At 43.6% G+C, this 24,194-nt stretch overlaps 2 protein-coding genes across 2 annotated transcripts; both read left to right on the forward strand.

The window, feature by feature from the left end:
• Positions 1–445: 445 nt before the first annotated feature.
• plpp6 (phospholipid phosphatase 6) lies at positions 446–5,957 on the forward strand. Its single transcript, XM_061737847.1, has 2 exons — positions 446–1,066; positions 3,145–5,957. The coding sequence occupies exons 1-2, from the start codon at positions 601–603 to the stop codon at positions 3,510–3,512; spliced, it is 834 nt and encodes a 277-aa protein (XP_061593831.1). The 5' UTR covers positions 446–600; the 3' UTR covers positions 3,513–5,957.
• A 2,451-nt stretch (positions 5,958–8,408) lies between these two features.
• LOC133458758 (uncharacterized) lies at positions 8,409–12,050 on the forward strand. The gene is made up of 2 exons (XM_061738960.1): positions 8,409–9,584; positions 9,673–12,050. Exons 1-2 carry the CDS (start codon positions 8,409–8,411, stop codon positions 11,875–11,877), a joined length of 3,381 nt encoding a protein of 1,126 aa, XP_061594944.1. The 3' UTR covers positions 11,878–12,050.
• Positions 12,051–24,194: the final 12,144 nt, after the last annotated feature.

Consider the following 24,194-nt stretch of genomic DNA (forward strand, 5'->3'; position numbering starts at 1 on the left):
TTTTGGTCAAACCACTTGTGATGTGTTCATGGTCATCTAGACTATATATCACAAAACAGTAATTATTAAAAAATCATATTATGGGCTGATTTAATGAGGTTTAATAAAAACAATCGGTGTTATGTATCACAAGTTTTATGGGTGTTGAATTCATTAAACCACATTAAATCAGCCCATATATATGATTTTTAAATCAGCCCATATATATGCCCATATATATGATTTTTTAATAATTTAAAAAGTTGTATGGGTGTTGAATTCATAATATCCAATATCCAATATCAAACCAATTCAACAGCGGTGCTAAATAAAGGTTAAATAAATTAAAAAATAATATATTTTTCTTTAAAAAAAACGATGTAATCTTTGAAATAATATTTTACGCTTTTTTCATACGTATTACTGATAGAACTCCACTTCCCGTCGTGCTTTGCGAGTACATCAACAAACATGGCTGTCCGGCTGGACGTGATGTGAATTGCCAAACCTGCACCTGCTAAAGTAAAGCTCCAGCAGCTCCTCAGCCCTGCAGATACTGACCACTGCGGTGCCGCCGCACAGCAGCAGAGCCTGCTCCTCATCCGTGGATGAACAGACAACATGCCTTCTCCTAAAAGCAGAAGCCCGGGCCGCAGCGGGGGCAGCCCGGCGCCGGGCAGCCCGGGGCCCGGCGGCTCCTACGAGTTCATGTCGCTGACCAAGCCGCTCCGCCGGCAGGGCTCCGACCCGGCCGCGGCCCGCCTGCGGGCCTCCGAGAGCCCCAGCCGCCGCCGGGGCTCCGGCTCCTCCACGGGCTCAGGGAGCGGCCCGCCCGAGGAGGACGGGATCCGGCTGAACCCGTCCCTGGGCCGGGTGGCTCTCAGCTCGCTGCTGGCTGTGGACCTGATGATGTCCCGGAGACTGGCCGTGTGCGCCTGCGAGGACTCGGCCTGGGGCAGCATGCGGCCGCTCACCAAGCTGCTGGAGGTGTCGGGACACGGCATCCCCTGGCTGGCCGGGGCCGCGTACTGCCTGTACCAGAGCGACAGCGCCGCGGGCCAGGAGGTGCTGCTCAACCTGCTGCTGGGTAAACACTGCTGCCTTTATAGTTCTAATGTAGGACCAGTACTGGAGATGAGGGGGGGTGGTGGCATCCCCCCTGAAATAAAAACGGTCAAAATCATCCCCCCTTTCCATCCCTTATGTCATTTCATCAATGAATGTGGTTTTACTGCTATTTCAACATTTAGAGTCATCACCAGAAAAATAACACCAGAAAAATAACTTATTTGACAATTTTCACCTGTTTCAAGTACATTTTCACTTGAAATAAGTAGGAAAATCTGCCAGTGGGAACAGATTTATCTTCTTATTACAAGCAAAAAAACTCTTGTTCCACTGGCAGATTTTTCTACTTATTTCAAGTGAAAATCTACTTGAAACAGGTGCAAATTGTTGTTTTTTCCAGTGATGAGTCTTGTTTTAAGTGTAATGAGATTTTTTTTTTACTAAAATGAGACATTTGGACTAGAAATAAGACAAATATTCTTGTTAAGATTGTGAGTTTTTGCAGTGATCCATTTTACTTATCCTGTGAAGGACAGACATATTGATAAGTTCAGAAAACTGTTTTTTATTTTTGTGTTTTGATGTATTTGATATAAGCCCAGTGGATATTTAAAGCTTACAGAAGGCTGCATTTAACTGCTGCTATGTCATTCCTGCAGTATTTCTGCAGGTGTTTTGGTCACTGCTATTATTTGTAATATATTATATTATTTGTAATCAGCACAAATTATCTGTCCCCATATGATAAAATCCACCATCCCCCCTGATTTTATTTTACAACTGTGTACCACAGAGCATTAGAGCCAAACTAAGACAAAAAAAAAATGGAAATTACGAAAATAAAGTTGTAGAATTACCAGATTAAAGCCATAATGTTGTGAGAATAAAGTCGTAATATTACGGAATAAAGTCGTAATATATAATATAATATATAAATATAACTTCACAAGATATTCCTCATTTTAACACAGGGAGAAGATGCTCTTCCTGTTAGAGTTCTCATAAATTACCACTTTATTCTCGTAATATTACGACTTTATTCTCCTAAATTACCACTTTATTCTTGTAATATTCCGACTTTATTCTCGTAATGTTACGACTTTATTCTCGTAATGTTACGACTGTATTCTCGCAATGTTACGACTTTATTCTATTACGACTTTATTTTCGCAACATTATGACTTTATTCACGTAATTTTACGACTTTATTCTCATTATATTATGACTTTATTCTCGTAATTTCATTTTTTTTTTTGTCTTAGTTTGGCCCTGATACTCATCTACTCATCTACTCATTAGTACTCGTCGTACTAATGGGCATGGAAACGCAAAAAGCAAATGTCCTCCTCACAAGTCCCGCTTTATCAGTTTAATTTGTTAGGATTTTAGGCAAGGCAAGTTTATTTTTTTCTTTATTTATAGCACAATTCAACACAAGGTAATTCAAAGTGCTTTACATCAACATTAAAAGCGGCAAGACACAATTAAACAGTAAATAACAAATAAATTTATGAGAAAAGAAGGTAAAATAATAAAAAGCACAAGTTGCTGAAAACTAAGGGCAGTAGAGTAGAGCAGGTACACATATCATTCGCGGTTTTCAGAAAGTATTTAATTTAAGAGTATGTTTAAATACTAAATAAATTAAATAGAATGATAAAAAAAGAGGTATAATAATACAAAGCACAAGTTGTTAAAAATAAGGGCAGTTGAGTACAGCATTTTCTCTATTTCAGGGTCACCTCCTGTTCAGGAGTTTAGCTTTTGTGCACATGTTTTTTTCATCTAGGCGGTTATATGCAGTAAGCATGCAGACAGGAAACTTCACTGTCTCCAGCTCTTCCTGTTGTACATTAGTCACAAATGAGCGCCTGGCGTTGAGCTGGGAAGACCTGAGGTTCTCAGTGACATTTTTGTGGTTTTATATAAATCCTCAGCGCTTAACAAACAAATTGACAGATTTTCATGGTCAGTGTACTTGTTTATGTTGAGCCCAAGTGATCATGTGTCACATGTTCTGCTTTCCTGTGCTTACATACATGGTTACATACCTTCATCTGCTACAACCCTTTCTTTTTTCCCTTTCATCACACGCAGGACTCCTGCTGGACCTCATCCTGGTCGGTGTCGTTAAGGCAGTGGTGCGTCGACGTCGGCCAGCGCATAATCGAATGGACATGTTTGCCACTTTTTCTGTGGACCGCTACTCCTTCCCATCCGGCCACGCCACGCGTGCCGCCATGTGTGGGCGCTTCCTGCTGGCTCATCTAGTGCTGGCCACGCCGCTGAGGGTCCTGGTCCTGCTGTGGGTGGGCCTGGTGGGGCTCAGCCGGGTGCTGATGGGCCGGCACAACGTCACCGACGTGCTGTTTGGGTTCTGGATGGGCTACTGCCAGTACAACCTTATAGAGATGCTGTGGCTCTCTCCTCAAACCTTACAGGGATTGATGGGACAATTAGTTTAATGCTAGGGACCATGAAAAGAGGAGAAGGAGTCGTTTCTATCTTCAGTGTAAGAGCACCTGCATATGCGTTTGACTTTCAGGCAACAGAAACACAAGAAAAAGAGAAATAAGAGACATCACCTTCACAGTTTACCCCCTCTGTTTCCTGACACACTAGTTTAACTCCTACCCTCCTGCTTGGGTCGTTACCGGCCACTACAATGCAATAATCAGCCATAACATTAAAACACTTTGCTAATATTGGGTGAATCTCCTTCGTGCCACAAAAACAGGCCTGACCAGTTACATGTTCAGACCCGTTTAGGATCTTAATCAGAAAGGTGAATCAACAGAAACATTTGGACTGGGCCGAGGCTTTCTCAATATACTTGTATCCTTTTTTCTTTTTTCTTTTTTTATGTTTCCTCGAGCCGGTCCTGAGCACTTTTTTGTGTCTCAGGACCGGGTTTGGGTGGCGGGTGGCCTATTCTTAATAGGAGCAGACCAGCGTCATTCACTTCATCCGCAAGGGGTTTTCATGTTGTGGCTGAAGAGTTTATGAAAAGGTTTTACACACTTGATCACTTTACATCCTGAAGCTGTTTCACTAACACCTGCTGCTGCACTGTGACGTTTCCTCCAGCTGTTCAGTATGTAGGACACGCCCTTCTTTAACCCACAACCATGCTACTAATGACAAGTGAACATATTAATCCGATCAAACACTGTAATCTGATCCAACACTGCCTAATTTTACATCACAGGGAATATTTCATATTATTATGAATCAATGGGAATGTTTGATTTTGCAAAATTAAATGATTAGGATTGATTTTAAAGGTTTAATGCAGATTAAAGGTCAATGAATGATCAATAGTTCCAATCCTCATCCTAATTAGTTCTGCTTATAAGACGTGCTGCTCAAACATCAGAGTATTCAGGAGCAGCTGCAGTTAACCGACATCCAAGTGGGATTTGAATTCCTGCTTCAGACAACGTGCATAAAACAAGAAGGGCCTTAATTTTATTCCCGTACTTTGAGCCACATTCCCTTATTTGGAAGAGATTCACATCAGTTGTCTTCCTTAATCCTGCCAAGACACTTTCAAGATGTCATGTAGATGTGTTATTTATGGGTAATCTACCATAACCTCATCTTTGATGACTGATGAACTCTTACAGGTTTTATACATTAATCCACATTATCTTCATGCACTCCTTTTATAAATCTACAAATCCAAAATAAAATGAATATACGTTATCATATCAGTTAGGTGTAAATGCTTTAGCTTTGGATTCTTATCACCGAATTACTATAAACTCATTAAATATTATACAACAACACAAGGATTTATACAAAAAGATTAAAAGTCTACTGTTTAAACGTGACTGAAGACACCGTCCTCTCTGACGCAAGGAGGCTGTGGAGACAGTTTCATGTTATGAAGGGGACAGAATGGCATTAGTCTTTTTTCCTAATAGCTACAGAAAGTCTGGTCTTCGTGACAAGAAAAGCCCCAATACTCGAGTAAATGGAGGCCACACAGATGTGTCCCAAAGCAGATACGGCAATACAAGCCTGAAACGTTAAGGAGGGATTTTCCTTAGCAGTTATGTTTTCCTTGTAGCATTCATTTTAAAACAGTAAACATCTGCATGTGTAACTGTTTCAGGTCTGTTGCCAATTTCATCCCTTCATCAGCAGTTACATGGAACGTCATCATCAGTGGGAATGGCGTATGTTAGATTGAACAAGTATTGATTCAAACTGTAAATTTACTTCTTACCTGTTTTGGTAATCTGAGCAGAAGATGAAAAAAAAGATAACAGGAGTCACAAATTCTTTTTTTTAATATTTGGACCTCTGTAAATGTAGATGTTGCATGAATAAATGTTTCCGGTCGTTTTTACTTGATGTTCAATGTTAAACCAAAAGAAAAAACATGAAGGAGTTTGATGATACGCTTTGGTTTAAATGAACACTATTTGCATCGCTTTTCTCCAACTGCTTTTTAGTACAAATCTAATATATATCAGGAGCAAATACTGAGATCCAGTTTCAAACAGCTCACATTAGTCCAACATTTACGGAGGATCCACTGTGATTAAAGCACGTTTGTCTCCCTTTGACGTATATAAAGACGCACTGAGGCGCGCTCAAATCTTGAGCGTAAGAAGTACATGTAAATACTAACCAAGACCATTTTTATCGCTGGAACTGAAAACAAGAACCAGGATCTAACAAATATCAGTGAAGGAAAATCTGTATTTGAATTTGTACTTAAAGTCTTGCTTCATTCCAAAGCTGTGAAATGATGCGTATCCTACAGATGCAGACACCCCCCCCTGTTGAGGGCGTTTGGCTGAGGGTGGGTATAACCCCCATACATCTGTGCAGAAGTACAAAAAAAATGTTTTAAATCCAGTTATGTGAAATTGACTTCAGTGTATGCGACATAGTTTCACTCTGTGCTTTAAGTTCATACTGATTTTCAGTCCAAGAACCTCAAAGGGAATAATGACGAAGGGATTATGGCTAACTGGCAGATGTTGAAATTGGACAAATCTTGAGCAATGATGAAGTGACATTTTAACGTTATAAACTGTTCTACAAACTCTTGTTGCATCCAAGACCCTGGAGGTCACCTACCCTTGCAGCACGTATGTTTGGGTGTGCATACATCTGAGCGACTTTGACCAACTAACTTCTTTTGGCTGTGAAGGGGCTTTAAATGTGTGTATTATTTAACATGGATGTGCAGTTTGACGTGTGTTTGACGTTAGCAGCGCGCGGGAGCCTGACGGCTGTCATGAATGTCATTAACTATTTTGTGTCCTTACAACTACCGATTCCTTCTCATTTTTATCAAATTGAGATTTTTAGGAAATATTGTTGCCTCTTTACAATTTTCAGTGAAACCATAATCCTCGTCTGTGCACTTGAAGCCAGATAGAAATCTGAGCTTTGTCGTGTTATCAGGTTAATGACAGAAAAGTATGATAGACCATTGGTCCTTAAGGGTGGACTACACATGCAAGAGAGTTAATACTTGAAGAAGTTGTGCGACAGCTTTGCAACTTCAAACAGAAACTTTAGCATCGTTATAGAGAGTTAATTCACAGGTGCATCATAAGTGGATTGTCTCCATTTTTCCATTAATGGGGTTTTTGGAGTTGTATTTTCCTTTCCTTGATATCAAAGTTGTTTTCCGTTTTTGTAGTTTTTCACTTTAACTTCACATTCTACTTCACTCTCTGGGAGAGTTTTGGCTCTGATCCCCGTCTCGGGGCTTATGTGAGTTGGTTTGAACCAGATTCAGATATAATAAGCCCAATTTGTTGAGCCAGCTGTTGGGTTGACCCGTGTCAATGTCGCCCCTGCAATAACTGCCCCCTGGTCTGCTCGGTGAGGGGGCAGCGTCCCGGCTCTTCATTTCATCACCATGTCAGAATATGCTGGATCGTGAATTTTGTGACCAAATGAGCGTTTTACAGTTTACACCACAGTTGTTTTACGTGTGGAAAACGTTGAAGAGACTTTGCACACTACATATCACTTGTTTACTTACAGGTTGATAAATTCTTCCATCAGTCAAATGTCTACTCAGCTATTAAAGACTTGTCGTCACATCTGCTCTTGCACGTTGTTAAATACAGAAACCAGCGTTGGTGTCTTTCACCACACAGCTTTGCCTGCTACTGTGAGTTACTTATAAAGACTTTATTCATGATATCTTAATAATTTATATAGGGTACCACTTGTTATGTGGTTGTGCTGTGTCGTATAAATGGATTTGATGAATATTCTCTCAGTTTTGATTGTAATGATTTCTAATTAAACTGGGAACAAATCTGAAATGGCCTCGTGTCATAATGTCTCCATAATTACTGGGCAAACAGTTTCACCTCAACTGCAACACGTGTATGTATAAGGTGTACTTCATGCTTGTTGGCAGTTTAAAGTGCTTAAAACATTTTCAGAAATGTGGATAGAATGAATTAAAACATGACAACTGCATTAGAAATTAAGATAAACAACTGATTGAGCAACAACAATTAAAAAAGACAAATAAAGTTAAGCAGAGAGAAACCTTGGTTCTGTTTCATTCCTTCCAGACTGCCAGTGGCAGTAAACAGAGTGGATATGTCTCCTCGCGCTCCGCGCAGGTCGAGATTTAATAACAACAGTGTCACGTGAGTGACGTGTAGGCTACCTGTGCGTCTATAAATACCGCCCGGTAGACTACATCCGGCCTCTTGAATCTTCTCGCTGTTAACCTGACGTACATCGCTGGTTAATCGCTCCGTAGATCCGTGTTTCGGATCTATATTTTCTGCAGGTTCGGGGAGGTAAGCTCAACTCTGGTTGGTGGTGTTTGACAGCCTGCCTGTGACTCTTGGTCGGAGCGCACGTTGTGCCCTCTAAGGCTGTGGCTGTCAAGCCATCTTACCTCTCCCTTTCTCCATCGGGAGGATCCGAGCGCCCGTGTGTCGGGCTGGCTCGCTCCCCAGCCACACAAACGGTCTTGAATTGTTTGTGCTGAGCTGATTCCTCCACATGCTAGATGTCCCAGCCGCGTTCAGTGGTCCGCCCACTGCTCTCGTCTGTTGGTTCCTAGCCTGGCTTGGTGAGTATTTTTTACTTAAGCTTTAAAAAAAAAATATATATATATATATATATAAATTTTAAAAATATATATATATATATTAAAAAAAAAAAAAAAAAAAAAAAAGCTAGTCCAGAGGTTCCGGACGCGTTCTGTGGCGGCCACAGTTCTCGCTTGGATTGCCTGGCTCCACACTGAATTGTTTGGATTAAGAACAGTGGTGTGAGGAGTCTGTTAGATGTTCTGATCGAGTCTCGGTTCTCGCCCAGATTTCCTAACTTGACCCTTTTATTTTTTGGAGGAAGCGATGATGGCTTGTACATCATGTGGCACTCTACTGTTGGTAGAGGATGGCCATGTATTGTGCCCCCAGTGTCTGGGGGTGGGGCACCTGAGGGAGGCCCTGTCTGACCCCTGCATCAACTGCAGCATTTTGCCGCTCTCGGTGAGAGAGGACCGGCTGCGTCAGGTGGAAGGCCTCCTCTTTAGGAGCGACCTCCCACCCTCTGGGCCCGCTCATGTCAGTGCAGGTTCCCGCAAAAAGCACCGGGACAAGCGCAGAGCGGGGCCCCATGACGAGCGCAGTGGCCCTACGCAGAAGAAGGCGAAGGATGCTCCCTCACGCAGTGAGATGGAGGATTTACGGGCTGAACTGGAGCAGCTTAAGGCCTTAGTGAGGGAGCGGGCTCTGCCCTCCCCACCTCTGGCGGTCCCCTGGGAGTCAGATTGTGGAGACGATGCTATGTCTACCAGGGCTTCAAACTCCATGTTTCAAGGCCGTGACAGTGTGTTTAGCTCTGGCGAGTATCCCTCCCCTGAGCTGCCGTGTCTGGTGGTTGACCCAGCTAGCATACAGGCAGAGGCTGGCTCGGAGACATCCCTCAGGAGCTCTGGGAGCACTGAGCTGGGAGAGGGCCCCTGCCCTTTGCAGGCAACACTACGTGCGGCCCTGGCTAAGGTCGGGCTGGATGATGCGCCCGCTGCCCAACCGGCTAGCAACCCATTCTTTCGCCGGAGTCCTGTAGCCCCGCCCTTTGATGTCCCGCCCTCGCCTGCTTTTTTGCAGGAGCTGCGGCGCTGCTGGGCAGATCCAAAGGCGTTTGCCTACCATGGCAAGGATGCGAGGACTTTGGCCTCCATGCGCCAGGCGGAGCAACATGGCCTGGTTCACATGCCTCCCGTGGACCCGTGTATCGCCTCACTGGTCCTTTCACCAGATGAGGCGCTCAAAGATAAGGCCCGCTGTCCTAGGCCTCAGTGCCGGGTAACGGATAGCCTTCTCTCGACGGCTTATGATGCAGCAGGCCGCATGGCTCGCATTGGAAACTCCCTCTCCGTGCTCCTCCTCGCCCAGTCCCAGATGTTGCAGTCGGAGCATGAGGGCGGGGAGTTGGGTGACACTAACGACGCTGCGCTCCAAGCCTTCGGGCTGATGACCAGAGAGCTTGGCCGCCTGATGTCCACCCTGGTGGTGACGCGGCGTCAGGTGTGGCTGGCGCAGGCACCCATGTCTGATGATTGCAGGCAGACGCTACGGAAGCTTCCGGTAGTGCCGGGCCAATTGTTTGGGCCAGAGGCAGAACAGGCGTTGGAGCGCAGGAAGCAGTCGGGTCAGGCATCAGAGGCCTGGGGTCGTCGGAGTGCGAGCATGGGACCCCCAGCTCAGCACTCCAGGAGACGGGGCGCACAAGACCTGCGCCGCTCACATCCCCCGAGCCCCCCTCCGCAGCCCTGGCAGCACAGCCGGGTTGCTGGGGGTGGTGGGCGTCAGCCCAGGGGCGCACACCCTCCACCTCGCCGGTCTCAGCGGGTGCAGGGGCAACACCAGCGTCCCCCCAAACCCCCAAATAATCCTCGAGGCACTCTATGAGGGCCTCGGGCCGGCGGTGGGCAGGTTTTCACATCAGCACCTGGCCTATTGGGCAGCCCATTCTCCAGATGTATGGGTTTTGAGAACACTGTCCCAGGGCTACAGGTTGCAGTTCCGCCGCCGGCCCCCACCACCCTCCGGGGTCAGGGAAACCTCGGTCAGAGACCGCGGGAAGGCCCTGTGTTTGTCACAGGAGATAGCCAAACTCTTGGACAAAAAGGCCATCACAAGAGTTCACCCACATACACAGAGCAGTGGGTTTTACTCAACATACTTCCTCATTCCGAAGAAAGACACTTCTCTTCGGCCTGTGCTGGACCTTCGGGGTCTGAACCAGTACCTGAAGGTCCTCCCATTTCGGATGCTGCGTACACGCGACGTCCTTCAATCTGTCACTCCAGGGGAGTGGTTCACCTCCATAGACCTCAAGGACGCCTACTTTCACGTCCCAATACACCCAGACCACAGACGGTTTCTCAGTTTTGCCTTTCAAGGCCACGCCTACCAATTCACCGTCCTGCCTTTCGGCCTGTCCCTGGCTCCTCGCATCTTCACCAGATGCATGAGGGCGGCCTTGACATCGCTATGCCTGTCGGGAGTAAAGATTCTCCCATATCTGGACGACTGGCTTATATGCGCCCCCTCGCTCCAGGAGGCGGAGCTGATGACATCCAGGGTCCTCACACATATCGAGGCTCTGGGCATGTCGGTAAATTGGGAGAAGAGCTTGTTGCGTCCTACGCAGCAGACCACCTTCATCGGCCTGTCCCTCGATTCCGTGTCAATGCAGGCACGCCTTACTGCAGAGCGGGCACAGCGGATTCAGGACCTACTACGGTCCTTCCGCCTCGGGATGAGGTTGCCCGTCCACGCATGGCTCCGACTGCTGGGGATGCTGTCGGCGGCCTCGGCTGTGACACCTCTGGGGCTGCTGCACCTGCGCCCCCTGCAGATGTGGTTCAACAACCTCCAGATGGACCCTCGCCTTCACAGGTGGGTCAAGGTCAAGGTTACCCACCAGTGCCTTATTCATCTCCACCGGTGGCGGGACAGCACCTTTCTATTGCACGGTGTTCCTCTCGGCTCAGTCCCTTCGAGGCGAGAGGTGGTGACAACAGATGCCTCACCTCAGGGTTGGGGTGCGGTATGGCAGAAGAGGTCAGTCCAGGGGGTTTGGGGCCCTCTGTGGCGGGGACGGCACATCAATGTCCTAGAACTCCGGACTGTCTACTTGGCGCTGAGGCACTTCTTGCCCTTTCTCAGGGGCAAGCATGTCCTCGTCCGGACAGACAACACTTCGACAGTGTTTCATGTCAACCACCAGGGGGGAACCAGGTCGCTGGACTCCCTGAACGAGGCCCGGAGGTTGTGGATGTGGGCTCATCCTCAATTGGCCTCCTTGAGGGCAATGCACCTCCCTGGCAGAGCCAACGTGGTGGCGGATTCCCTCTCACGCCGGCAGCTGCCCCCGGGGGACTGGCGGTTGCACCCCCAGGTGGTGCGAATGATTTGGGATCGATACGGGGAAGCCCGTGTGGATCTGTTCGCCTCAGAGTGTACGACTCATTGTCCGCTGTGGTTCTCCTTGGCAGAGACCAGTGCCCCGCTCGGGATGGACGCTCTCGCCAACACTTGGCCGAGAGGCCTCCTTTATGCGTTCCCTCCGATTCCCCTGGTGATGCCCACGCTTCACAGGGTGAGATTATCGGGTCACAGGGTCCTCCTGGTGGCGCCCAAGTGGCCCTCGAGGATTTGGTTCTCCACGCTCCTCAGCCTGTTGGACGGGGAGCCTTGGCAGCTCCCAGTACGGTCGGACCTCCTGTCCCAGCTGGGCGGGGAGGTATGGCATCCCTCTCCGAGCCTCCTTCAACTCTGGGCCTGGCCGTTGAGAGGGAAGGGTCATTCTTGACGCACCTTGAGCCCTCGGTATGTGAGACCTTGCAGAATGCTAGAGCTCCTTCCACAAGAAGGGTGTATTCGCATTGCTGGGCCGCTTTCTCCTCCTGGTGCAGGGACGGGGGTTTTGACCCGATCTCCTGTCCGTTACAAATTGTACTGCGGTACCTGCAGTATCTGTTTGAGGCGGGCCGGGCGGCCTCGACCTTGAAGGTGCACATAGCGGCTATTTCTGTCCACCATGGCCACATCGATGGTAGACCAGTTGGTGCGCATTACTGGGTGGCACAGTTTCTGCGGGGTGCCAGGAGACTGCGCCCCCCCAGAGTGCAGCGTGCAGCAGCATGGGACCTGCCGCTGGTCCTGCAGGCCTTGGGCGAGGCACCCTTTGAGCCTATGGCAGGGGGGTCCTTGAGGACGACGTCATGGAAGACCGCCTTTCTGTTGGCTGTTACGTCTGCCAAGCGTGTGAGCGAGCTCCACGCCCTTTCAGTCAGTCCTACGTGCCTTCGGTGGAAGGCAGACAGCTCAGGAGTGACCCTGTGGCCAAATGTCGCTTTCCTGCCAAAGGTGTTACCCCCTGACCATGCCAATCAGGCCATAGAGTTGGCAGCATACCATCCTCCCCCGTTTGAGTCCCGGCTGGAGGAGCGGGCTAATTTTCTGTGCCCAGTCCGGGCGTTGCAGCTCTACCTTCAGGCAACACAGAGCTTTCGACGCTCTGAGCAGTTGTTTGTGTGCTACAGGGGGGCGCACAAGGGCCGTGCCCTGTCGAAGCAACGTCTCTCCCACTGGATTGTTGAAGCAATCAAACAGGCTTATGACGTGGCAGGTAGACCTGCCCCTTCAGGCGTTGTCTGTTATTCCACCAGGGGTGTGGCCACTTCCTGGGCGGCAATGAGAGGGGTACCGTTGTCTGAGATCTGTGCAGCGGCATCCTGGACGGTGCCGTGCACCTTCTCCAGGTTCTATCGCCTTAACGTGGCCTCTGGGTCCACGCTGGCTTCGGCCGTTCTGCCTTTGGCTTCTGCGGCTGACCACTAGGTGGGTGTTGTTCCTCGTGACAGTGCTGGTATGAGTCATCCACTCTGTTTACTGCCACTGGCAGTCTGGAAGGAATGAAACAGAACGTAAGTTACGGATGTAACTATGGTTCTGTGAATTCCTGGATGACTGCCAGTCACACCGGTCACTCCGAACTTCCTGCGAGAAGATTCTGGGAGGCCGGATGTAGTCTACCGGGCGGTATTTATAGACGCACAGGTAGCCTACACGTCACTCACGTGACACTGTTGTTATTAAATCTCGACCTGCGCGGAGCGCGAGGAGACATATCCACTCTGTTTACTGCCACTGGCAGTCATCCAGGAATTCACAGAACCATAGTTACATCCGTAACTTACGTTAAATTGCCACCAAGTGACTTCAGAGTCTCGGCCTTAAGAAAAATATGACGGACACCTTTGATGAAGTGAGATTGATAAACCAAGTTTCTACGAAATGTCCAAATGACCATAAAATTACAAGTCTGTCACTTTTGATTTTCCTTCTCACCTCACAGAGATCTTTAACCACCAAGCAGTAACACAATTATCATCCAGAGCAGTGAACTGTACCAAAACGAGCATTCTGTACCATGTTGGTTTCTGTCACCCTTCTGTTGAGGTACCAAACCAGCTGTATGGGTTATATGACCCAGAAACGCTGCACGCCGTTGATTGGTCAACAACGGATCGTGACATATGGGTAAACACAAGATGTGTCACACTGAAGTTGAACACTCAGCTGATGTAGGCGAGTCTGAAGTAGACGATAGCTGACCTGCTCCTCGTCATAAAGGGTCACAGCAAAGACACAGCATGAGGATACGGAGCCGCCAGGCACCAAGGACTGAAGGACGGCTGAGGATAACAACTTTAAGTTTTGACTCAGAATGGGGCAATCAGGATAAGGGGCCTATTTTAGTTGCTGTGAAATCCAAAATACAACAAATGCATAGTATAAAACGTGTAAGCCGATTCATACATTCAGCAGAGGGTCATTAAAGTACATCCCCGAAGCTGACTGGTGACGGTAGGGGTGGGTATTGGGAAGGACCTCACGATACGATACGCATCACGATACTTGAGCCACGATACGATACACATTGCGATATCCCGATTATGCGATATCCCGATTATTATATTCTACATAGTTCACCGAAAAATTTAAAAATGCATTACACATCTTAAAATCCAAGTTGTACATATGTACATCAGATGATAGTGATGGATCTTAAAATCCGAGTTGCACGTTCATCAGATTATAGTGACAATTCATGGGACAAACTGAGTCAAAACAATGTTTTATTATAACTATACAAGCTAAAGTTACAACATATTTGTATATGTTTTTCATATTATTTACATCATATGAAATTAACATTAAATTTAGTATGAGGTTGCTTTAATTATGTGGCAAATGATAATAAACACAAGAAAGATGGGTACTAAAACCAAGGACAGGCACAGTGATCAGTCAGTATAGATATAAATCCATAAATAAATAAACCTCTGTCCATTATTTTTCATTTTTTAAGGACAGGCAATTGTGTTATATAAAAAATAAATTATAAAATGAAATAAAACGTGAAATAAAACCTGAGCTCAGTGCAGGGCCCTCCCAGGGTTGGTAGAGAGTGGCAATGCCCAGGACTGTCACTTAGGTAGGAGCACTGGGTGATATAATGGGAATAAAATCGGGGATAAAAAAAAAAAAAAAAAAAAAACGATATTCAAATTTTGAATATCGATATTGAATCGGCTGGAAAAGTATCGCGATATATTGCCATATCAATATTTTTGCCCACCCCTAGGTGACGGTGTTACATAGACATACATATATGTATATATATTTATATATAAATATGAATATAAAATATAAAATGAGATTATTAAATATGCATAAACCTAATAATATGGCCAGACTACCCACTCAATAGCTTCTCACTCTGAGAAATCATTACTCTGTGACTCATTATCATCATTATCGTTCAATCTCCAACACAAACGACACAAACTGAACTGGGTAAACTGGTTCAAGTCAATAATTGCCTTTTTGGGCAGGATTAGGGCGGGAAAGGTGGGTCTCAAGCTGCTCTTTTTCTATAGAAGGCTGCTTGCAGATGATGCTCATCCACTTTGATTGACACAGAGAATCAGATCATCAAAGGTAAGAAGACAAGAGAATGAAATATCTCTGGTGTTTGGTGCTGCACAGTTCTTGCTTTTTGAGTTTTATTTTAGTTTAGTTTTCAGCTTTATTTTATGCATGAGACTAAACTGCAAAATAACTGAAAATGAAGGAAACTGCAAAATTGCTTGTAATTAATTATTTACATACAGTTTGACTATCTTCTCCATTTTTTTCGAACTGTAAAGCTGACAACAGTTCAAGAGTTATGCTCATATCACTAGGCGATAATTAACAGGTCGATCTGAATTTAAATGCTTTCAAAGAACTCATCATCTTTATCCCAACATATGTACTTAAAGGAACTGAGAACATTTTATGGCAAACCATGAGATTAGGGGTTGATAAATTGGGCAACAATGAAAACAATAACTGAACCATAAATTGCCTGGAGTGTAATCAGTGTAATCAGTAATCAGAAAAGAGAGGAATGGTTGTCACATGATTAGGGGAGCTGGTGCACGAAACCTTTTGTTTGTACTTCTTTATGTGATCGTGTTGTTCATGAATTGTTGTAAATTTGTAAATATTGTGGTAAATTAACCTTATTTTAAACCTGTTGCTCAGCATATGAAAGTGTAAGATCTCCAGACCACCTGAATCTCTATTAACTCCAACAACTTCATTGTTAAGATAATAAGGCTTCTTTTTCCACATACTGTCAAATAACAACTTATTCTAGGTCTACCTGTATTCATCAACAGCTGCAGGTGTGTGTTAGTCTGATGGTTTGATCCCTGAGAGGATTTCCTGCACACACAGAGAGACTGCAGTCCTGGTCTGAGGTGGAGGAGCCACTGGACTGATCCCACACCAAACATCATTTTGTTCACTTCATATTTACTTTCAATTTCTACAGCAGCCTTGTGGTCCGAGTATACAAGATAATTTCTTTGACTGCGATAAAGTGCGTCCCCTGCTGGTAGCTTCTGAACAGTGCAAGTCAGCTCATTGCTTCAAGTCATCCTGGTTAAAATGATCAAATTCCACCGGATGAAAAAAAGATCTTAACGATTAATTATCAATAATCCATCTAAAAATCCTCTAAAAATATTGTCTCCACATTCACCAGCTGAGGCTCAGAAAGTATATATATATATATATATATATATATATATATATATATATATATATATATATATATATATATATATATATATATATATACATATATATATATATATACATATATATATATATATATATATATATACATACATATATATATATATATATATATATATATATATATATATATATATATATATATATATATATATATATATATATATATATATATATATATATATCAGCTGCAAGGAGGAAAAATTACCAACTACCAAAACTACCATCTAAAGTTATTTAACTACATTTCTTTTTGTCCCCACAGTGACATGGTTTTGCAGAAAAATTGAGAATACATAAGAAAGAGAAACATAAAAGCAGATTAAATACTGCTGACCCTTCTTAACAGCATGTCAGAGTTATGTTAACATGTAGTTTATTAATGATTGGAGACCCAGGGTACTTACACCGCTGCACAAACTCCACTTGGTGACCTTTCATGATGGTGGTAAAGGATAATAAAAGATGCTACCTGCAGCACCGTGATCATTTTCACTGTCGTCATGGAGACGCACAATGACAGAAATGTCCTTAATGTCAAAATGAACCTGAAATTTTCACAAAAAAACAAATTTGTAGCAGAGACGTTCAATAATAGAATAATGTATAGAGGATCTTTGTTTGTAGTCATTTAAGGCAAAGCAAGTTTATTTATATAAAACATTTCAGCAACAAGCCAAGTCAAGGTGCTTTACACAATGAATATATGAAAAGTGTATAGGAGGAAAAAACAAACAAAAAAAAAAGATGTGTGTAATTGTAGAAACAGGAATGTGTTGTTAATGGAAATGTTTGTAGATGCAGGTCATCTTCTTGGTGTGTGTTGAATTAGTTTATTTCTGTTTCTTCTGCTGGATGGGGCTTGAACATCCGAGAGAAGAACCTGCCGTTCACTTAAAACGTGTCTTTTTGAAGAGTTTCACTTCATTCCTTAATCTCTCAGTCAGCTGCCTTGCTTCTTCATCCTGCTGGTCTTTGCTCACGGTTCTTATTGCTGGACATTTTTTCTCTACACAAGAAATGCCTTGGGTCTTGGGTCAGATGTTGCTTTTTGATTATTGGATCTGCGTTCATTTCACACATTGTTGTCAACAAACCATTGAAAGGAGTTCCAATGCAATTCAATTCAATTTTATTTATATAGTGTCTAACACAACAAAAGTTGTCTCTAGGTGCTTTCCAGAGACCCAGAACATAAACCCCTGAGCAATTATTACATAAACAATGGCAGGTAAAAACTCCCCTAGTGGGAGAAAAACCTTAAGCCAAACAGTGGCAAGAAAAACTCCCCTTTAGGAGGGAATAAACCTTGAGCAGGACCTGGATCATAAGGGGGGACTCTCCTGCCGGAGGCCAGACTGGGGGGGTTGGGGACGTCAGGGAGCACACAGCAGGCAGGTGGAAGCAGCAGCTCCTGAAGCTCCCGCCTGCAAACATGCACAAAAGAGAAAAAAAAGGGGGCCAGCACAAGAAACTATAGGAACGATGGACAAAAATGATGGCTATGAGATACTTATAATAAATAAAAATGGAAAAGGAGATGAGAAGAAGGGAAGAGGAGAGAAGAAGGGTGAGAGGCACCGCCCAGTGGATCATGTCGAGTCTTGTTAGTTTATTTCTGTTTCTTCTGCTGGATGGGGCTTTATCATCCGAGAGAAGAACCTGCCGCTCATTTAAAACATGTCTATTTGAAGAGTTTCACTTCATTCCTTAATCTCTCAGTCAGCTGCCTTGCTTCTTCATCCTGCTGGTCTTTGCTCACAGTTCTTATTACTGGGGATATTTTTTTCTCTACAGAGGAAATCCCTTTATATGATTTTATTAGTGGCAGACAGTTTTTTGAAAGGCATCTTGCTGGTCTTCCTTTACACATCTTGGGTCAGATGTTGCTTTTTGATTATTGGATCTGCTTTCCTTTCACACATTGTTGTCAACAAACCAAGGAGTCTTTCTTGATCTTTATCACAGTTCTCGTACAGATGGTGCATCTTCTTTGATGGAGCTCACATCATTTGATCCATATTCAGCAGGTCATGTTTTAGAGTCGTCAAGCTTGACTTTCTTGCAAGTTTCTTCAACATTAGTTGCTTTTCTTTTATTGGAGCTGCCTTCATTTGATCCATTGTTGTTGACAACAAACCATTCAGAGGCGTCTCTCCGGATCTTTATCACAGTTCTCCGTACAGATGTTGCATCTTTGATGGAGCTCACATCGTTTGATCCATATTTAGGAGGTAATGGTTTAGAGTCATCGTGCTTGACTTTCTTGCAAGTTCCTTCTTCAGATGTCGCTTTTCTTTTATTGGAGTTGCCTTCATTTGATCCATTGTTGACAACAAACCATTTAGAACTGTCTTTCTTGACTCGAATCACAGCTGATGGCCCTTCCTCTTGATTGAATCTGGGTCCATGTGCTTTGTCTCTACCTGCCACTTTCTTAGTTTTCCCAGAAGCTGTGATGTTTTCTTGTTTCTGCAGAGCTGCGACTCTGACACTCACCTCATTGGTGGTTTTCTCCTTAAAGCTGGCTGCTGCTGCTGCTGCTGCTGGTTTGTGACAGCTGCTACCATAGCTACCAGAGGTTCCAGCCTTTTCCTTTTCACGTTTAACTAAAGTCCTTTTTCTTTCATTAAAGTGACACACTGTCATTAAAGTCTTTGCTGAGATCATATAATGTTGATCATCAGCAAGAAGAAGGTGTTTCATCGTGATGAACTCATGCTCAAGAGCTTCACTTGGGGTGATCCGTTTTCGTGGATTCATTGCAAACATCTGCTTCAGGAGACTGATGAATGCTTTCGTGTCTTCACGACAAACAGGGTTCATTCTTCGTGGCTGCATTGCCATCAGTTGATCCAGAGAGAACATATTTGAAGAAAGACCACCATAGTTTTTAACTTTCTCTCCTGTTATCTGTGAGTATTGTTTAGGAGATTTCAGCCACCATGCACGACGAGAATCCTTCTTAACCAGATTAAAGTAGCGACAGGTGTTGGCTGCCTTGTCCAGGAAATCATGGTCAGGTTGACCGTTCAGTTGCACCATCACCCTCATGGCCTCATATTCACTTTCCATTTGATACAAGTGTTGTCCGAGGTACAAGAAGGCCAAGACACAGCCGAGCGGCCACATATCGACGCCTTCGTCCAAGGTGGGATGTTCTAGCAGGACTTCTGGGGCCCTGTAGGAAAGGTTTTGAACAATCCCTTTCTTCCACAGGTTCGATGCCCCAGCGGCAAGACCAAAGTCTATCAGCTTCACCTTGAAGGGCTGTGAATGATGGTTAACAAGCATGATGTTGTCTGGTTTAATATCAGCATGAACCAGATTTATGCTTTTTAAAGCTTTGAGGGCGACGAGCATCTGCTGAGCAATCGGTCTAATTTCACAAATGCTAAGAGGAGCATAATTCCTGATTGCCATGAAATCACACAAACTCACGTGCAACATTTCTAAGACCAAACAAAAATGATTCCTATAAGTGAAATGTTCTGTGAACTTGAGCAAATTGCTCTTGTCAGGATCAAGTTTTCTCAGTTTTTTCAGTGTCTTGGCTTCTCTCCGGCCTGATTTAGCGTCTTCTTCTTTCATTACTTTGACAGCCACATATTTTCGTGTTTTCAGGTTTTTACACCTGGCCACTTTTCCAAAAGTTCCTTCACCAAGGAACTTATCGACCAGGTAACTGGAAGATCCACAGAGAACTTCTTTCAGTTGAATATTAAACAGGGAATCTGATGTAGAACTTCTGTTGGACTTCATTTCTACAATTTAAAGGTTTTCGTGTCAAAAACAAATGCAAACCGTCTCCAGATAATCTCACGGTGAACAGGTTTGTGCACGTGACTGCCTTTGATCTTCGCCGGCCGTCAACAGCTGCAGTATGACGTCACAGTCGGGTTGCGTTCTTAAAGGATTTGTGTTTTTAAAACTGAAGAAAATGTAATTAAATAGAAAACAAAATAATATTTCAGCTTGTATGTGTACATTTTCACTTCAACAGACCACAGAACAATTGTTCGGAAAAAATAAATATATATATGTGTAAAAATTTAAATCACGTGACCCGCCGCGGCTCTCATCGGACCACGTGACTAAACAGCGCAGCGATGAGAGAAAACAATTTGAAAAAAACGCGGGGTTGCATTTATAAATACAATTACAGCCATTTACAATTATTATTCTTATTGTTAATAAAAACAATAACCATAATATTAATAATAATGATAATGTTATTAAGTAGGCTATAACTGAAGTTTACAGGTGGTCATGGTGAGCTAAAATGTGATATTCCTATAAAAACCACAAGATGGCGCTTTAACACAATGTAACTTAAAAACCATAAATATTGGGAGATTTTCAGAAACCAGTCGAGTTTCAACACATTTATTTCAGAAAATGCCTAGTCAGTAAAGGAGGAGGCAGTACTCAGTAAATGAGTGCCACTCCAATGCTTTGCAGAGATACTTTCAAAGGGAGAAATATCACCAGAGACAAAGAAAACAAGTTTACATGATGAACATCACATTTTAATACTAATAGTACCTGTTAGAAAAGTCTACTTTGCTTCTTAAGAAGTGTCATGGGGGAGGCCATAACTTCACAGGTCGCACACAGAGGACACAACGTAAAGTTTATTTTCATCTTTTCCATCTGGCTGGCTTGTGGATGTGCTGTTTTGTTGTGCTTTTTGTATTGCACTTCTCCAATAATTATGATTGATACTAGTAGTGGAAGTTAAAGCTACCCAGATCTTAACGCAATCAGCTTTCTATACTTTGACAATAACTAGTATTGATAATATGGGCTAGTACCAAAAACCTAGGATAATTCATTTATGGAAATGTTGCAGTTGTCATTTGAATGGTTTCTCCCCTCTTCACAGTGCAGTTATTTGGTCCTTCAGCTAAACCACCAGTTCATAGTATGACGAAGGGCATCCTGCATAAAGCACCTCATCAAACCTGTGTACAGACTGGAAAGCTCACCTGTGGCAAAACCCTCCGTTACAGGAGGGACATAGCTTGTGAAGATGATTTTTATTTAATGGTATTTGAATAAAAGCAACCAAGAAGGAAGTCACCATAAATTGATGACTATTAGGTGAATATTTATTATTCATGTTTCCATTTTAAAGTCTCTTTATTAACATACAATTAGGAAACACAGCAATAATCATAGAGTTAGGCTCTATGATCCATACAGTCCTGATGGGTGCGAGGTCCGTAATTGTGTCCGCCACAATACTTCATTTAACGTCCTGTAACTGACTGGTGTATTCACAGTGATTCAATATAAGTTGTAAATGTACCTGTGTACGGTTTATTTTAATATTTACCGTTCAAAAGCACAACATATTTAACTAGGGTTGCCACCTTTCAGAAATAGAAATAAGGGACGCCCTGATTTCAGCAGCGCAGGAGCCAAAAAAAAGCCCCTAAACTTCTAAACTGAATAAAAATGTGTTTATTTTATATGAAAAAACAAAATGCTTTGATTTAAAGTTTAAAGTGCTTTAATAGCATTGAACTTGCTTGACTGTACAGACAGCCAACCATACTAGCAACTGAAATAGCCTCCTATGCTATGAATGTCCACATCAGCCCAGATGTATAATATAGCCTACAGGTGAAGAATATGGTGTAAAAGTTAATTTATTTCAATAATTCAACTAGAATATGGTGTAAAAGTTAATTTATTTCAATAATTCAACTAGAATATGGTGTAAAGGTTAATTTATTTCAATAATTCAACTAGAATATGGTGTAAAAGTGAATTTATTTCAATAATTCAACCAGAATATGGTGTAAAAGTTACTTATTTCAATAATTCAACTAGAATATGGTGTAAAAGTTAATGAAAATACGGTACGCAACATTTTTTTCTCAAATAAAGGACAATTCCGTATTTTACGGGACGGGTGGCAACCCTATATTTAACCGTTTACTTCCACGTGCAGGTCGGGGCACTCATCACGTGATCAGGATCCACGCTCGTCAATCTATGACGTAGAGGGGATGCCCTGGGAATTCCCTGTTTTTGATTAAATGGGAGAATGGTTAAAACAATGATTTTAAATATCGCCTGTGTCCACTTCCTGGTTCAAAAGCCATTAAAAATGATATTTTGTGGCTGAACGACGCTCCAGTTAAGGTCTAGTTAGGTTAAAGCACCACTTATGATTGGTTAGAAGTAGGAAACGGTTGACAACGGATCCCAATTGACTTCGCATAGGTACAATATCCGTGGTGCTCACACGGAATTTACCACTTTCCGTGCTGGTGCCACGGAAAATACTGGTGAGAGGTCGTGGGCATTTCACGGATTTTAGTGAGATCAGGTTGAAAACGTTGCAGCTTCACATTAAGCCTTAATTATGGTTCCGCATTAAATCGACGCAGAGCCTACGGCGTAGGGTATGCGACGACGCCTGCCGTACGGTGTGCGTCGTACGGTGCGCGTCGCCGCGTACCGTACGCCGTAGGCTCTGCGTTGGTGTAACACGGAACCATGAATCAGCCTTTATTCTGGCGAGATCTGAAAAAACTTCGCAACAAAGAGCAAGCGAGTGATTATGTACATTCACTGAGTGAATATTATGAAAGTAAAATATATAGTTCTCGCTAGAAATGTAACCAAAACGCATTTTTATGCAGAAACTAACTCAAAATATTGATTTTTTTCACAAAAAAATGAGAAAAAGTCCAGCTTGTTTTTTGGTGTCATGGCCAGAATCTTGAAAGTCACGTGACTTGGACGCAAAACTAATAGGCAAAAAAATTTAACAATGTAACAATTCAAGGGCTATTATTGTAACCCCTCTACGTTTTTGCACTTTGGACCAACGTAGGCAGGGTACGTTTTTATGTGAGACTGGGTTGGCTATAGACAGACGAGAGACACGCTGTACTGGCCGAACATGCACGGGGAAGTCAAGCTCTGCATCCGAAATTGCATACTTCCACCCTAATGAGTATGCAAAATGAGTATGCGAGATTTTTTAGTGCGTCCGAAACATTAGAACGTACTCAATAGTATGCACTATCCATACTCATTCTGGAGAAATGTATTAGTGTGGATTGATGGACACTAGTTAAGCAGAAACTTCCCACAATGAAATGCAGCGGCGTTTGGTTGCTAAGTGATACGTAGTGTCATAAGTATAATATTAAGTATAATAATATTATTATATAATATCAATATTATAATATTCGTATATAATAATATTATATAATGGCATCTTGTTTCGGGCAGAATAAACAGGAAATAGCGGAGCAGTGCTGCTACTGCTGCTGTGACACGTCACTTCCTCCCAACGGCAGGAAGTGACGTGTGCGTTCTGAATAGTACGTCCGAATTAATGCACACTACTGATATTTACTCAAAAGTGTGCCGAACTTAAGTATACTTTTTAGTATATACTTTTTAGTATGGCATTTCGGACTCACCGAAGGACTATGTGAGCCAGTGTTCAGCGTGCAACGAATACTCCATGAGCAGCAGCGCGAAACAAGGCTGTCACATGCACTTCCAACGCGGCCATGGCAGATTGTGAGTATGGACTTGTTCAGGCAGGCAGGCAAACACTTTCTGCTGATTGTAGATCATTATTCAGATTTTTGGGAAATAGAGTTGCTCCCAGATCTATCGGCAGAGACCACAGTACTGAGGTGCAAGGCCCAGTTTGCAAGGCACGGGCAGCCTGACCGGGTCATAACAGACTGTGGGCCCCAGTTTGACTGTGAAACATTCAGAAGGTTTGCTAAAGAATGGGACTTTGAACAGGTTAAGTCTTCACCCAAATATCCAAAATCTAATGAAAAAGCGGAGTCTGCTGTAAAAATAGTGAAGAATCTGTGTAAGAAGGCGACCTGTGCAGGTAATGACCCTGTCGAGCAACCCAGTAGTCCACCCCGAAATGCAGTGGATGAGGGCGCAGCCTGTGGCACAAGCGCACGGGAAACCAGAGCACCA

This window comes from Cololabis saira, chromosome 13, assembly GCF_033807715.1.
Source record: "Cololabis saira isolate AMF1-May2022 chromosome 13, fColSai1.1, whole genome shotgun sequence".
Lineage (NCBI taxonomy): Eukaryota > Metazoa > Chordata > Actinopteri > Beloniformes > Belonidae > Cololabis > Cololabis saira.